This window comes from Epinephelus fuscoguttatus, linkage group LG21, assembly GCF_011397635.1.
Source record: "Epinephelus fuscoguttatus linkage group LG21, E.fuscoguttatus.final_Chr_v1".
NCBI classification, from domain to species: Eukaryota; Metazoa; Chordata; class Actinopteri; order Perciformes; family Serranidae; genus Epinephelus; species Epinephelus fuscoguttatus.
The window spans coordinates 32,476,090-32,488,884 of NC_064772.1; the positions used below are offsets into that span (position 1 = coordinate 32,476,090).

General features: G+C 44.1%; 1 protein-coding gene across 1 annotated transcript; it reads left to right on the plus strand.

Annotated features, from left to right (window-relative positions):
- Nucleotides 1-791: 791 nt before the first annotated feature.
- bambia (BMP and activin membrane-bound inhibitor (Xenopus laevis) homolog a) lies at nt 792-5,280 on the plus strand. The gene is made up of 3 exons (XM_049564762.1): nt 792-1,350; nt 3,073-3,354; nt 4,187-5,280. Exons 1-3 carry the CDS (start codon nt 1,275-1,277, stop codon nt 4,603-4,605), a joined length of 777 nt encoding a protein of 258 aa, XP_049420719.1. The 5' UTR covers nt 792-1,274; the 3' UTR covers nt 4,606-5,280.
- The last annotated feature ends 7,515 nt before the right edge of the window (nt 5,281-12,795 follow it).

Below are 12,795 nucleotides of genomic sequence, written 5' to 3' on the forward strand. Positions count from 1 at the left end.
TAAATAAATAAATAAATTCAAGAGCTAAAAATACTTGACAAAAACACAAATTGTTAAATCCTCAAATCATCAAAACATTGTTGTAAATGTGTAAGCCAAGGGCTAATTTTCAACTGTTTACCCTGGACCAGAGGTTAAGATAGCCTCAAAAACAGAAAGACATAAAGGCATGCAGACAATTAAAAACATAAATGAAAACATGAATATAAAATAAGCCAAATACTTAGCACATTAAAGGCACAGGAAGCAAACAATGTCTACACTCATACACAAGATACCCCCAAACATTGCACTTTTAATTCACATTTGTTCTTTTTTTTAAAAAAAAATATTTATTTATTTATTTTTAAAAGCCCATTATTTAGGCCTATTATTTTGAATTTATATTCTAATTTACACTCTATTAACTATTATTAGTAAAAGATCTAAAGTTAGAGACACTTGAGGAACTTAAGGGCATCATAAAAAAATGTGGCATTTTAAATGTGCAAAAGTCTCTCTTGTAAACGAGATTTTCAGTGTCATTGGGACTGTCTGGTTAAATAAAGGTTAAATAAATAAAATATATGTGTTATTTTGCCCTTTAGATTGTTTTTAAATGTTTTTAATTCCTTGTATAAAGCGCTTTAATTACTTATGTTGAATTAAACTTGCCGTGCCTTATTTTGAAAAGGCGTACCGGATGCAGTGTTATTACGTATTCTGCCTAACTTCCCGTCTGTGTTCCGACCAATCAGCGCGAAGGGGGCGGGGCTCTGACAGACCACAACTATTTCTCCTGCTAAATCTTGTCCGTCCGGAGTCTGCGTGCAGTCCTCGGTCCAGCGGAGTTGTCCGTCTTTCCCCGACATTATCTCCGTCCAGGAATACAAAAGTGATGCTTCACCGTGACCGGCCGCTCACAGACACACAGGAGGACCAGCGGTGACATCTTTGTTTCCCTTTCAGTCTCTACCGAGGAGTATATTTCTCTGTTTTTCTGCCTCTTTCGGCTCGAAGAAGAAGAAGGCGCTGTGAGTTGCGTCCTCCAGTAATGTCGGACCGCTTCTAAAAACACGAACTTTTCAGCCTCCATGCGGGAGAGGAAACATTTCGGAGTGGTTTCTGACACTTTTGTTCCAGGCAGGATCGTGAGCTGTCGTGTTTCAGCACGGGAATGACTCATTTCTCGCCGTGAAGCTTTTAACCCGTCCGGCTCTCCGTCCAGCGGACTCTCGCTCTCCGCTGCTCCTGGATATACGAGGACTGTGTCTCTGCGCAGTAACTTGGTGTAAATGGATCGCCAGTCCAGTTTCATTTCCATTTGGCTACAACTGGAGCTCTGTGCCATGGCTGTTCTTCTTACTAAAGGTATATAGACTTTGCTCTGTGGACGGGGCATGTTTGTTAGCTTCATCAAATCAGGCTAAACATCAGTTTGCTGTGATGAAGTGCGGCCACAGCTCAGTCAGGGACCCGGACTTTACTCCCTGACCCAGACCTGAGGGTTTAATGTCAGCCAGTGTCCCTAAAATCACTTTTAGCAAGATAATAATGAAGCATTTAACTTTTTAAACACTTCTTTTAAAGATCAGGGGGTTAAACCACTGAGGAGATGATTGAAAACAAACCATTTTTAGCTGTTCAACACTCAACATAGTGTTTGTTAAATCATATCTGCAGTGTTTCAACTAAAATGAACTACTTTACTTAACTTGTTTATAGATAAGTGCCTCCTTGTGCCAGCCCAGGTAGCAAAACTATTAGTTAAACTGTTTAAAATACTCCTATGAAGTTACAACCCTTATTAAATGACATTACATACACACAATGCACAAATCCTGCCTCATTTAAACTGCTGCTTCTCATTTGGATAACTCATATTTAACCCTGCCATTCATACAAGACTGATCAGGGCTTAAAAAGCCTCGGCCTGCTACTCTTTCCCCCCCTCAGCCCACAAAGGGGCCTCTCCTTTCTAATGAAATATTCTCCAAATGACCTGCCCGGGCCCTGCTGCTCCAATCATTCACAGGGAAAACACTGATCTGATGAATGTGCTCCTGCTTTCGAAGAGGCACCACCAGCACAACTGACAGGAGCTGAGCTGGTCTCTGAAAACCTTCATCCCCAAGCTGCTGTATTTTTAGCTCAGTTTTTGAATGTAGTAGATGGAAACTCTTTAATCGCTTTGTTTATGGAGTTGCTTTCAATAATTTGCTGCTTTTACTTGTTGAAATGCAGCACAGCAACCAACCCAGCTGTGTATGTGAAAAGCAGACACTGCATTTAGATGTATTGTCCTGTGGCACCATAAGACATGAAGTTGTTTTTGTCATATCAGGGCAGATCCTTGGCCCACATATATGTTTTTAAAAAAGAATCCACGCATGCAGTAATGAGTGGGCCCGTGTAAAAGCAGGCAGCCCGTAATGATAAGGTTGCTGGAAGCTCTGTAGATGGGACCTCAGTGCACCCTGCCCCCCCAGGCAGTCCTGACCACAAGTGAAGCTTTGCGTGCAAACGGGGGGAGAGGAGACTCCTGCGCTGCGCTCCGGCTTCTCCCCTCCCTCTCCACCTCTTTACGAGTTTCCATTTGGGTTGAAAGAAATTGACTTTGGCAAACAAACCACTAATTATAAGCTACACGGTTCCTGTTTTATAAAACAGACAAAAAGGGCCATTTTGCACGAGGAGCTCCTAAATGAAGGCATATTAGCTGAACTGATGCAAAAGTGGAATATTCCCATGAGGTCTTTAAAGCTACCTGGCTGTTTATTGCAGGGCATAGAGGACACTTTAAGAGCCCACTTTCAAAATAAAAATATAGTGGACCACAGGCTGCTCTGGACAGAATTAAGTCTCCAAAGTGTCAGAGAAGCAGCATTGTTGTGGGATATGCTGTCATATAAAGTGACATAACTGAACTAAAACTCCTTCGAAAACCCCTACAGGGTCCTGACAAACACGCCAAACTGCTCAGCTGAAGTTTAGGTCAAGTTAAAGTCAAAATATTAGGACCTATGTGTCATAAAATATTGTATTAATATGTCTAATTTTGCTTCCCTAACTCTGCCTCTTTCGCATCCCCAGGAGAAATAAGGTGTTACTGTGACGCGCCGCACTGCGTGGCAACCGGATACATGTGCAAGTCAGAACTGAACGCCTGCTTCACCAAGGTCCTGGACCCGCTCAACGTAAACTCTCCCCTCACCCACGGGTGCTTAGACCCCATCGTCAACGCCGCAGACGTCTGCAGCAGCAGCTCCAGGGGCGCGGACGCCCTCAGCGGGGCCTCGACGCTCGAGTGTTGCCACGATGACATGTGCAACTACAGAGGCCTGCACGACCTGGCGCACACCAGGGACTCGACAGGTAAAGATGAAACTTCGTCGGGCTGTTGGGATGTTTGTTTTTCACTGAAACTGAAATATGAAATTCTCTGTAACCAGGGTTTTAAAAATGATTGGACTCTGCGGGAGGATTTTTATGATTCCTTCTCTGCAAATATTCAACATTTTCCTCTTTCCTGTTCCAGAAGCAATACGTTGAGCTGTAGGGTTCTTCAAACACTTTGCTGTTTATGGACATGCAGGCCACCCTTGCCCCCTCCTACTCTTTTTTTCTGCTTCCCAGCTTTACAGAACTTCAGTTTGACTTTTAATGGGCTCCAGCTCTGTGCCTGGGAAGCCGGGGAGCAGCCAGTTTACCTTAAGCACTTGGAAAGAGATCAGATATATTCTTTTTTTTTTTTTTTTATTATTATGTGTGCACCATGTAATTTTCCCACTGAGTAGGAATGTGCCTTGTAGAATGAATATTCCCTGACAAGTCTGCATGTTGGGCATGAGTGCTAGCTCACAGAGTTATGAAAAGGTGCACAGAGAGGCAGAGAGGAAGGGGAGCTGTCCTGAGGGGACTTATTGTTGTGACCATGACCAGAGCAGACCATAGTTTATTAGCTCAAATTAATTTCTGGCTGTCAGTCAGGACAGGGTGACTCATTTGCTGCTCTTTCTCACTTCCTCGCTCTCAACTGTGGTTAGTGGCATGACTGTGGAGCGAAGCCTCTCATTAAGCTACAAACAACATAGATATATTCAGAGATAGTTATTAACTTTAGATCTGTGTATCTGTATATAATAATGTGGAGCAGTAAAAACTTGTGAGCGTGCAATTAACCAGATGATTTTCTGCGTGTGTGCAGATCATAGCCGGTACCAGCCGGACAGCAACAACAGGAACCTGGTGACCCGGGTTCAGGAGTTGGCCTCGGCCAAAGAGGTGTGGTTCCGGGCGGCAGTGATCGCCGTCCCCATCGCCGGCGGCCTCATCCTGGTGCTGCTCATCATGCTGGCGTTGCGAATGCTGCGCAGCGAGAACAAGCGGCTGCAGGACCAGCGGCAACAGATGCTGTCGAGGCTCCACTACAGCTTCCACGGCCACCACACCAAGAAAGGCCACGTGGCCAAACTGGACCTGGAGTGCATGGTGCCCGTGACAGGTCACGAGAACTGCTGCCTGACCTGCGACAAGATGAGGCAGGCCGACCTGGGCAACGACAAGATCCTGTCTCTGGTGCACTGGGGGATGTACAGCGGCCACGGCAAGCTGGAGTTTGTATGATTCCTGCTGGGAGCTACGTGACTGTCGCCTCTGCACGGACAGCCAGGGCTGCCTCTCAGTCGTTGGCTTTTGCTTTTTTACCTTAAAAAGACATTCCCATGTTTTTATCCATCGGACTGTTGGGTTTGTGTTTTTAGCTTTTTTAACCAGTGGCGAAAAAATACGAGACTGATCTCATGCCGTGTGGTTTTTGCTAGAGGAGCACTTTACTTGAAAATGAAAGGCAAAGCAACAAGGAGCTGTATTTAAACTTGAGAGGGCAGGACTGAGGTGAAGTGAGAGCTCTGTCACTGCTCCTGAGGATCCTGGACTTTCACTGAGCGCTGAAGGATTCCAAATCTGTCTTATTTGCACATTTGTAAAGAGAAAACAAGAAAAGAAAAAAGTTGTCGTTGCTTAAAACAAGAATTTTACACTGACACCAGGGTACAAAAATGAACTTGTGTGAGGAGTAAAAAAAATCCAGTGTTTGACTGTAGGTGTGCACACTCCTCTGTGTACGAATCATGATGAACTTATTGTAAAGATTTTAAATATATATATATTTTTGTCTGATAAAACTGACCGGTGTGTGTCGTGTTCTGGGTGAATGTCCAACATCTCTCTCTGTGATCAGACTATAAGCTTGATTGTGAGTGTGAAAGAAAAACTTCCATTAAATGACTTTTTATTTATTGGATGATTCTCGTGTTTTTACTGAACGTGTAGCCGTGACAACGACAAGGGAAACATACAGTCCGTGTACACTTTGCTCCTGTGGCACACATGTTGTCAGAGTGCGGTTAACAGAGGTGTATGTGTGACAGGAGCATCCTGCTTTAACAGTGTCATGTTTCAAAGCTGGGTCGCAGTTTGGCCTTGGTGTGCTCAGTGTGTGTGTAGCAAACCTGACAGTGAGGCCTTGTTTTACAGTAGAGCTGCTACGTCTGTCAGTTGTTCTTGAACCCTCTCCAGACGTCACGTTTTCAGTTTCACATAACTTCTCTCGCCCCCCTCTCTCCCCTTCACTGGCTAGATTTATCCTGGAAGTAGTGGAGCTATTTATTTTATACTCACTCTAATGCCTTCATATTCTGCCTGTGTGGATGTCAGTGAAAACACTGTCCCTCCTGTGTTCAGCAGGTTGTCAGTGAGGAGGAAAACTAATATCATTTTGCTCTTTATTCAAAACATACGGCTGTTGGTCTGTGTTTTTCTTGTCAAAGAATCCCGTGAAATAAGAAAACTGTGTATCAAAGCCTGATATATTTTCCTCTCTGTGCCGTAGAGCTCAGTGTTGTCCAGAAAATCTTTGAAAAGCATCAGTGAGCTGCAGCATAGCACTGGGTGACATGTTCATTAATTACAGCACACACCCACTGTATTTTATGTTGACTAAATCCAACACCCACTGTCCTGCTCCTCAGAAATATTATTAACACTTGCTGGACGTACTTGTGTCAATCCGCAACTGAAAATAGTCCCTGATAGATTTACATGCGTGTTTTTTTTCTGTCGTTTTTTTGGGGTTTATTGACATTTGGGAAAAATTAAAGAACCAGAAATAAAACCAGGAAATACCTTATTGATTCCTGGAGGAAACTGGGTCACGTTACACTTACTCTTATACTGTAGACAAGCAGAGAGAAACTATCAGGATATAGAGATATATGAAATAAGAAGTATGGAAGACTAGAATTACTGCTTTGCAGTTGGATGCCTCCACAAATGAGTCAAGTTGCACTTACAGTTTACACACATCTTCTCCCAGAAACACAGACAATCTCTCAAACAGCGGTTTTAAGGTGGACACCAAAGATTAGTGTCACTGATTCAATATCTGACAAAATGTCTTCCTGTCTTTTGCTTAAATTCAATGCTGAGTAATGACCAGAAAAGTGTTTTTGCAGAACATTATGATGTCACAGTGAAGTTGACCTTTGACCTTTTGGATATAAAGTGTCACCACTTCATCATTTTATCCTACTAGACATTTCTGTGAAGTTTTGTCATAATCAGCATATCCATTCTTGACTTACTGTGAGGTCACTGACCTTCGACCTGTGGCCACCAAATTCTAATCACTTCATCCTTGAGTCCAAGTGGACGTTTGTACTACGCTTGAGGAAACTACCTCAAGGTGTTCTTGAGATGTTGCGTTCACGAAAAACAGACGGACGCAAGGTCACACTGACCTTGACCTTTGACCACCAAAACCCAAGTCCAAGTGGACGTTTTTGCCAAACTTAAAGAAAATCTCTAAAGTCTTTCTTGAGATACAGTGTTCACAAAAATGGGACGAACGTACATGCGGACGGACAATCCGAAAACATAATGCCTCTGGCCACGGCTATCGCTGGCGTGGAGACATTAAAAAAGTGAATCATGCAACAATAAATAACTTCTTTTTTTAAGAATAAAAATAATATATAAAAAATAACATAAAAAACATTATACAAATAAAATAAAAATATTCACAAATATATGCATCATACTTAAAGTGTGTTAAATACAAATGCAAGAATAGAAAACGTAAGAATAAAGAAAGAAAGTGTATTGACCAGTTGAATTATTGCACAATTATTAACAACAAAGCACCAGCAAAGACGACCTACCACCGAAACAGTGTAGACTGTCATGAAAGCTACCTGTCTTTTTCCCTTCTTTTTATTGTCTAATGTCGTGATAACAGTGATAACACACATTACAGGAGCTACTGTGCACAGATACAAACAGTGAACTGACCCTTTAAGTGTACAAAGACTGGTGAAAAACTCACAGGGACAGTGTTGTGCAGAATCTTGCAGTTTCTGTAAGCTGTATCACCGCAGGTCGAGCAGCGTTGCCAGCCACTACAACCCAATATTTAAACCATTATGGGAGACTGTTTCTTTTTGGCTGAATTTTTTGCTAAATGTGTATGCAAACAGCAACAAGTAGAACGGTAAAAGCTTGATTCTGACAGTTTGTTTGGGGCCGGGGCTCGGGTTTCTGTCGAGCTCCTTCGCCAGGGGTTTCTAAACCTCTACTGAATATTTACATTTCAAGAAGGTCCGAATGTCACAGTGATCCTGACAGCGCTGCAACAGTCGGCGTATTATGCACCGTGTGCGTCACACAAAGCGAGATGGGGATGCTTGGGTTGAAAAGTTCACACCCCATGCTCTCCTCAGTCACCGTGGTAACCGCATGCAAGACATCCTGTAAGTAGTTTAAAGTCGAGGCCCGCTTCAGTGAAGAGTGTGTGTCTCCGTGCTGAGCGGTGACCCTTGTTTCTTTCCATTAGGAGGACAGGAAAACACTATTAGCAGCTAACCACTTAACGGCAGCTTGCATTAGCGAGGCTCGGCCCACGCTCAGGGCCTCCCCCAGGACTATTACCCTTGTAATAATAACAATGTCCTCTGCCTGGCCTGCCTGATGTGACTGCTGTTTTCTTTAGCCTGATTCCACTTTGCTGGCTCACCCATGGGTGTCAGGTGGCCACGGGAAGATTAGAAAGTCACACATGAGCTTAAAAAGTTTGTTTTTCATCTTTATATGAGGAGACATCAGTAAGCAACGACGCACATTTTTCCTTTGTGCATTAATTACACACACACACACACACACACACACACACACCACACCAGAGTCTGCCGCTGTAGCCAGGCCTCCTCCCGCCTCACCAACATCCAGCAGTCACAGCTCGGCTCTTTGACAATAGCCGGAGCCAGCGGCGGCGGCACAGTCGTTAGCATCGGCCATTTTGCGCAGCACCAGGTGGTCAAGCTGTTTGTATTCACATGCAAATTTAATGACGTGTCTCACCAGCCTCCATCAAAAGAGCCCCAATTTGTTTTGAAGCGACTTCAAGCTGACCCCCACCGCCAGCGGATTTTTATTGACGCCGATTTCCAGCACAAATCTCGCTTTATGTTTAATCCGCCTTTACATCGTCACCCCCACCTCCACGCCGCAGGACCCAGGTGGGTGACATTCCTGCAGCAGGGTTAACAACACGCAGAGGTTTAAATCTGTGAGGTGCTGCCTCTGTGCCCCCCCCCGTTACCCTCACAATAATACAGTAATAGTGCAGGAAGGCCTCGTACCCGCTGTGGTGGCAGCAGCATGTGGAACAATATATGAAGTGTAAACACACATGGAACCTGTTAACACCTGAGCACGGTAATGGATGCACACCTCCCAGGGTAGTAACAGGCCTTTCTAAATCCTTGTATGTTTTTCTTGGTTTTCTTCCCTCCATGTCCTCACGTCCACCGGGTTCCACCAGCTCTACTGTTCCCCTGCTGGAACACACACACACACACACACACACACACTGTGAGTCTGCATCGCTTTTTATATGATACAGGGCTGAAACAATTTATTGATTAGTCGATCAACTAAAGAATTAATAATAATCCATAGAAAAATGTCCAGTGAATAGGCTGTCCCAACATCTGCTTTAAGGCTGATTTATAGTTGTACATATTGTCATTGTCCGTACACTGTTGTGAGCATTTACACTTGTGCTATGTCTGTGTCGCTCTGCAATCACACCACCAAAACACTAGTTGGTGGTGGGGCTCCTGTGAAGTGCTGTGAAGTTTAAGTGACCTAAAACACGCATAAAACATGGCTGACAACAGTTAACACATTTACTATAATCGGTTTCCTTATAACTTGCAGAATTAACAGACTAAAATGTCTTTTGCTGGACACATTTTCCCTGCTAATACAACATGCTAACATTATTAGCATAAGCCTATGACATTTTACATTGCACGAATTAGCCTAGCTGCTAGCAGAGTTTTCTCCTACTTGTACAAAGCCAGGAACAACAGCAACTTTTAACAAAGGTAACGTTACAAAGATGTGTTTACCGCCACAAATACAACATGCTTACATTATTAGCATAACCCTATAACATTTTTACATTGCATATATGCATTTACATTTTAACGTCATCACTCCACAGGACTTGTTTCCAAAAAACATCCAGCTTGTTTCGATGTTCCTTTGCAAACTTCTGACGCTGGATATTGTGGTGAGTACACAGGAAAGTTTTCCTTCTGATGTCACATTTGTAAAGGTGTCACTACACAGTAGAACAGTGCACCACCAGACCAGAGTCTGATCGGGAACTGCCCACTGGTTCGACATCCCATTGTTCCAACCATATTAAACCCATTGTTCCGAAGTCTGTTCCGAAATCATCATGATGCCCTGTGGTTAAGTTCTGGTTAGGTTTAGGCACAAAAACCACTTGGTTAGGGTCAGGAAAAGATCATGGTGTGGGTTAAAATGAAAAAGAAAGTGACAAACACATAAGCCGTGAGCCTGCTCCGCCTCAAGCCTTTCCCAGCTGACCCAGAGCCGGTTGCGGCGCACCATCAAGGTAGAAATACGCCCACTGGGAGCCGTTCAGTACCGCGGACCGTCGGACCAATGGGCTGTCGGACCAATGGGCTGTCGGACCAGTGACATGGACCCGTCTGATCAATCTTCCTGGAGGTCTTTTGCATTCAAACGGGGGTTTGATTTGCCTTTCTAAAGCCTAGTTCACATTACGTGATTTTCACCGTGATTTTGATGTCGCAGAGGATCTTGAGAGCCACCTTGGGTCGGAGGTGAGTCGGTAGGTAGTCTGCCACAAGTCCTCATGTGTGAGCAAGCCTACCAGCAAGTCGCCCCCTCATCTGAGACTGGGACTGGATATCTGGCATGCTAGAAAACTGGAGAAGTGTGACATGACTGACAAAGAGCATCAGCCAATGAGAGGCGGGATACGTCCCACGTCAGCACACAGGAGGACGGAAGAAATGTGAGGAGGACAAGCTGCAGGGTTGCTACTTGCCAGGTCCGCTTATTAACCATGTCTTTGGGCTTGTTTCTAAAGTGGAGTTGCTTATTTGGGCTTGCTCTCTAAATGTCACCTTTCTCTATATATATCCGTCTCATAAGTAATTTAAACGCATGATAGTCGCTTCTTTTGGGCTTGTTTCCATAGCCCTGATTGCTTGTTTCTCTCCCAAGATCTGGCAACACTGACAAGCCGGCAAGCAACAACAACAATGGCGGCGTCCACAGGATCACGGGGAGCGTGTTGTGTTTGGACCCAGGCCCTGGAGACAGATCTGATTCAACACTGGGAAGAATATCTATGCCTTTACGATGTGTCGTCTCCAAGTTAAGAAACGTAGTTTGGTGACGTCACCGCGTTATCTGGGGCTCTGTAGGCGAGGGCTCGGTGGAGAAATCTTATGGCACACACAGGTCGTAACACAGTTGACAAGACTCCCGCTGACAGAAACACACGTCACCAGGTATGAACACTCAAAAGATTACCATAGTCTCAGCGACGCAAAATCAGGGTGAAAATCGTGTAATGTGAACTAGGCTTATCAACCCTACAAGCAGCTCTCTCAGAAAGTTTTCTTAATCTTCCAGACCTCAGCTTGACCTCCACAGTTCCTGTTAACTGCCATTTCTTAATGACATGACGAACTGAGGGAACAGCTACCTGAAATCACTTTGCTATCTAACAGTCTTCTCCTGCTTTCTGGGCATCAGTTCTATTAGTTTTCAGAGTGCTAGGCAGCTGTGTAGAGGAGCCCAAGGCTGCTGATTGTTGGGACAAGGTTACAGGAGTCAGCTGAAATGTGCATCACCTGGATGATTGTGAACAAGCCAGAGCCCTAACAAGCTAATTAAGGTCTGAGACTCTGTAAAAGTTGTCTGAGAGCTCAAATGTCAAACTTTTGCATGGTGCTACTTTCTTTTCTTCAGTCTAAAATTGTACAAAACAAAAATAACACACTGATCTTGCTGAAAATGTCGAAAAGCATGTTTCATCTTTAACTTGAAACCATTTGGAGATCAGTTCATTTTCTACTCACTTAACTATTCACAGTAAATTAAACTGAGTGGGCAAACTCTTACACACTAAAGCGTCTTCACACCGGACAGAGGCTGCTGTAGCGGCCCCTGTATGAAGCACCCATGGTCTAAATCATATCACTGATACTTGAAGGCTGTTTACCAGTTCCCAACCACAAACAAATACAGACATTCCAGAAAATAAACACAACTTGTCAGTCCCTAAGACAAAAAAAAGAAGAGGATTTTTTAATTGACAAATCTGCATGACTGCAGAGACAAATCATCCTCTGTGGTGACAGACATCCGCTGGAAGAAGACGTGATCTAAATATTTAGCCAATTCATTTCCTTCCACTGGATAAAACTGCAGCTCCAGTGCATGTCCTCATATACCTCCTCCCCCCATCTAAACATTTACCCCAGTGTGTTGTTAACATTTAGATATAAATCTGCCCCAAAAGAAAAATAATAATGTTGGGAATGTTTACAGGACGAGCCGGGCTTCTTGAAGCTAAATGTCACCGACTGTAAATAGCAGAAAAGTTCTGTTATGTTCCTGAGAGAGGGGTTTCCAGCAAAGTCCAGGAAGAGAGTGCAAACAAAACGGCTTGTGTGCACACACTCGTATGCATGTCTACGGGCCTGAGAGCATCGCGCACACACACACACACACACACACACACACACACACACACACACACACACACACACACACAGAGCTTTAAGCCTTGGTGATGAGCTGTCACTGTACTGTCAGGTGCAGGTCCACTTTCTCAGGAGCTTCATGGATGACGTGGTGTCTCATGTCGTCCTCCTTGTGCAGCTGAGGGCACTCACTGGCCCCTATCTGTCAGGTGGGGGCCGCGGGGCCCCTGAAGACAGATGGCAGAACAATGTCCCCCCTCCCTAACTGTCCTTAGAGGCAGACAGTCCCTCCAACCACTCATCCACTCACAGATGACATGAATAGGATCACATACTGTACATGAGAATGTTTTGTGTGAATGTGTGTGTTCCTTGACTGAGGTTGCCCCGTCAGTACTGTTGACTCAGTAAGACTTTTGATTTTCTTTTTTTGATTTCCTTACTCTTAGAGACATCTAGCTTGACATCACCAGAACAAATCACAAATGCGTGATAGTCGGGAACCTGTTTCCTTTTTGATTTCCTACTGACTCTAGGGCAAGAAGCCTCTGGACACAACTGGTTAGACCTAAAACCAGTTAGAGCAATAAAATGTGATGTAGCGCTGAGTGACGGATAAATTCACTCCTCTAATATACCTAATTTCAGGAGAAAGACACCAAAAATCATGTTGTAGTTACATTATAACCACATATGTATCTAC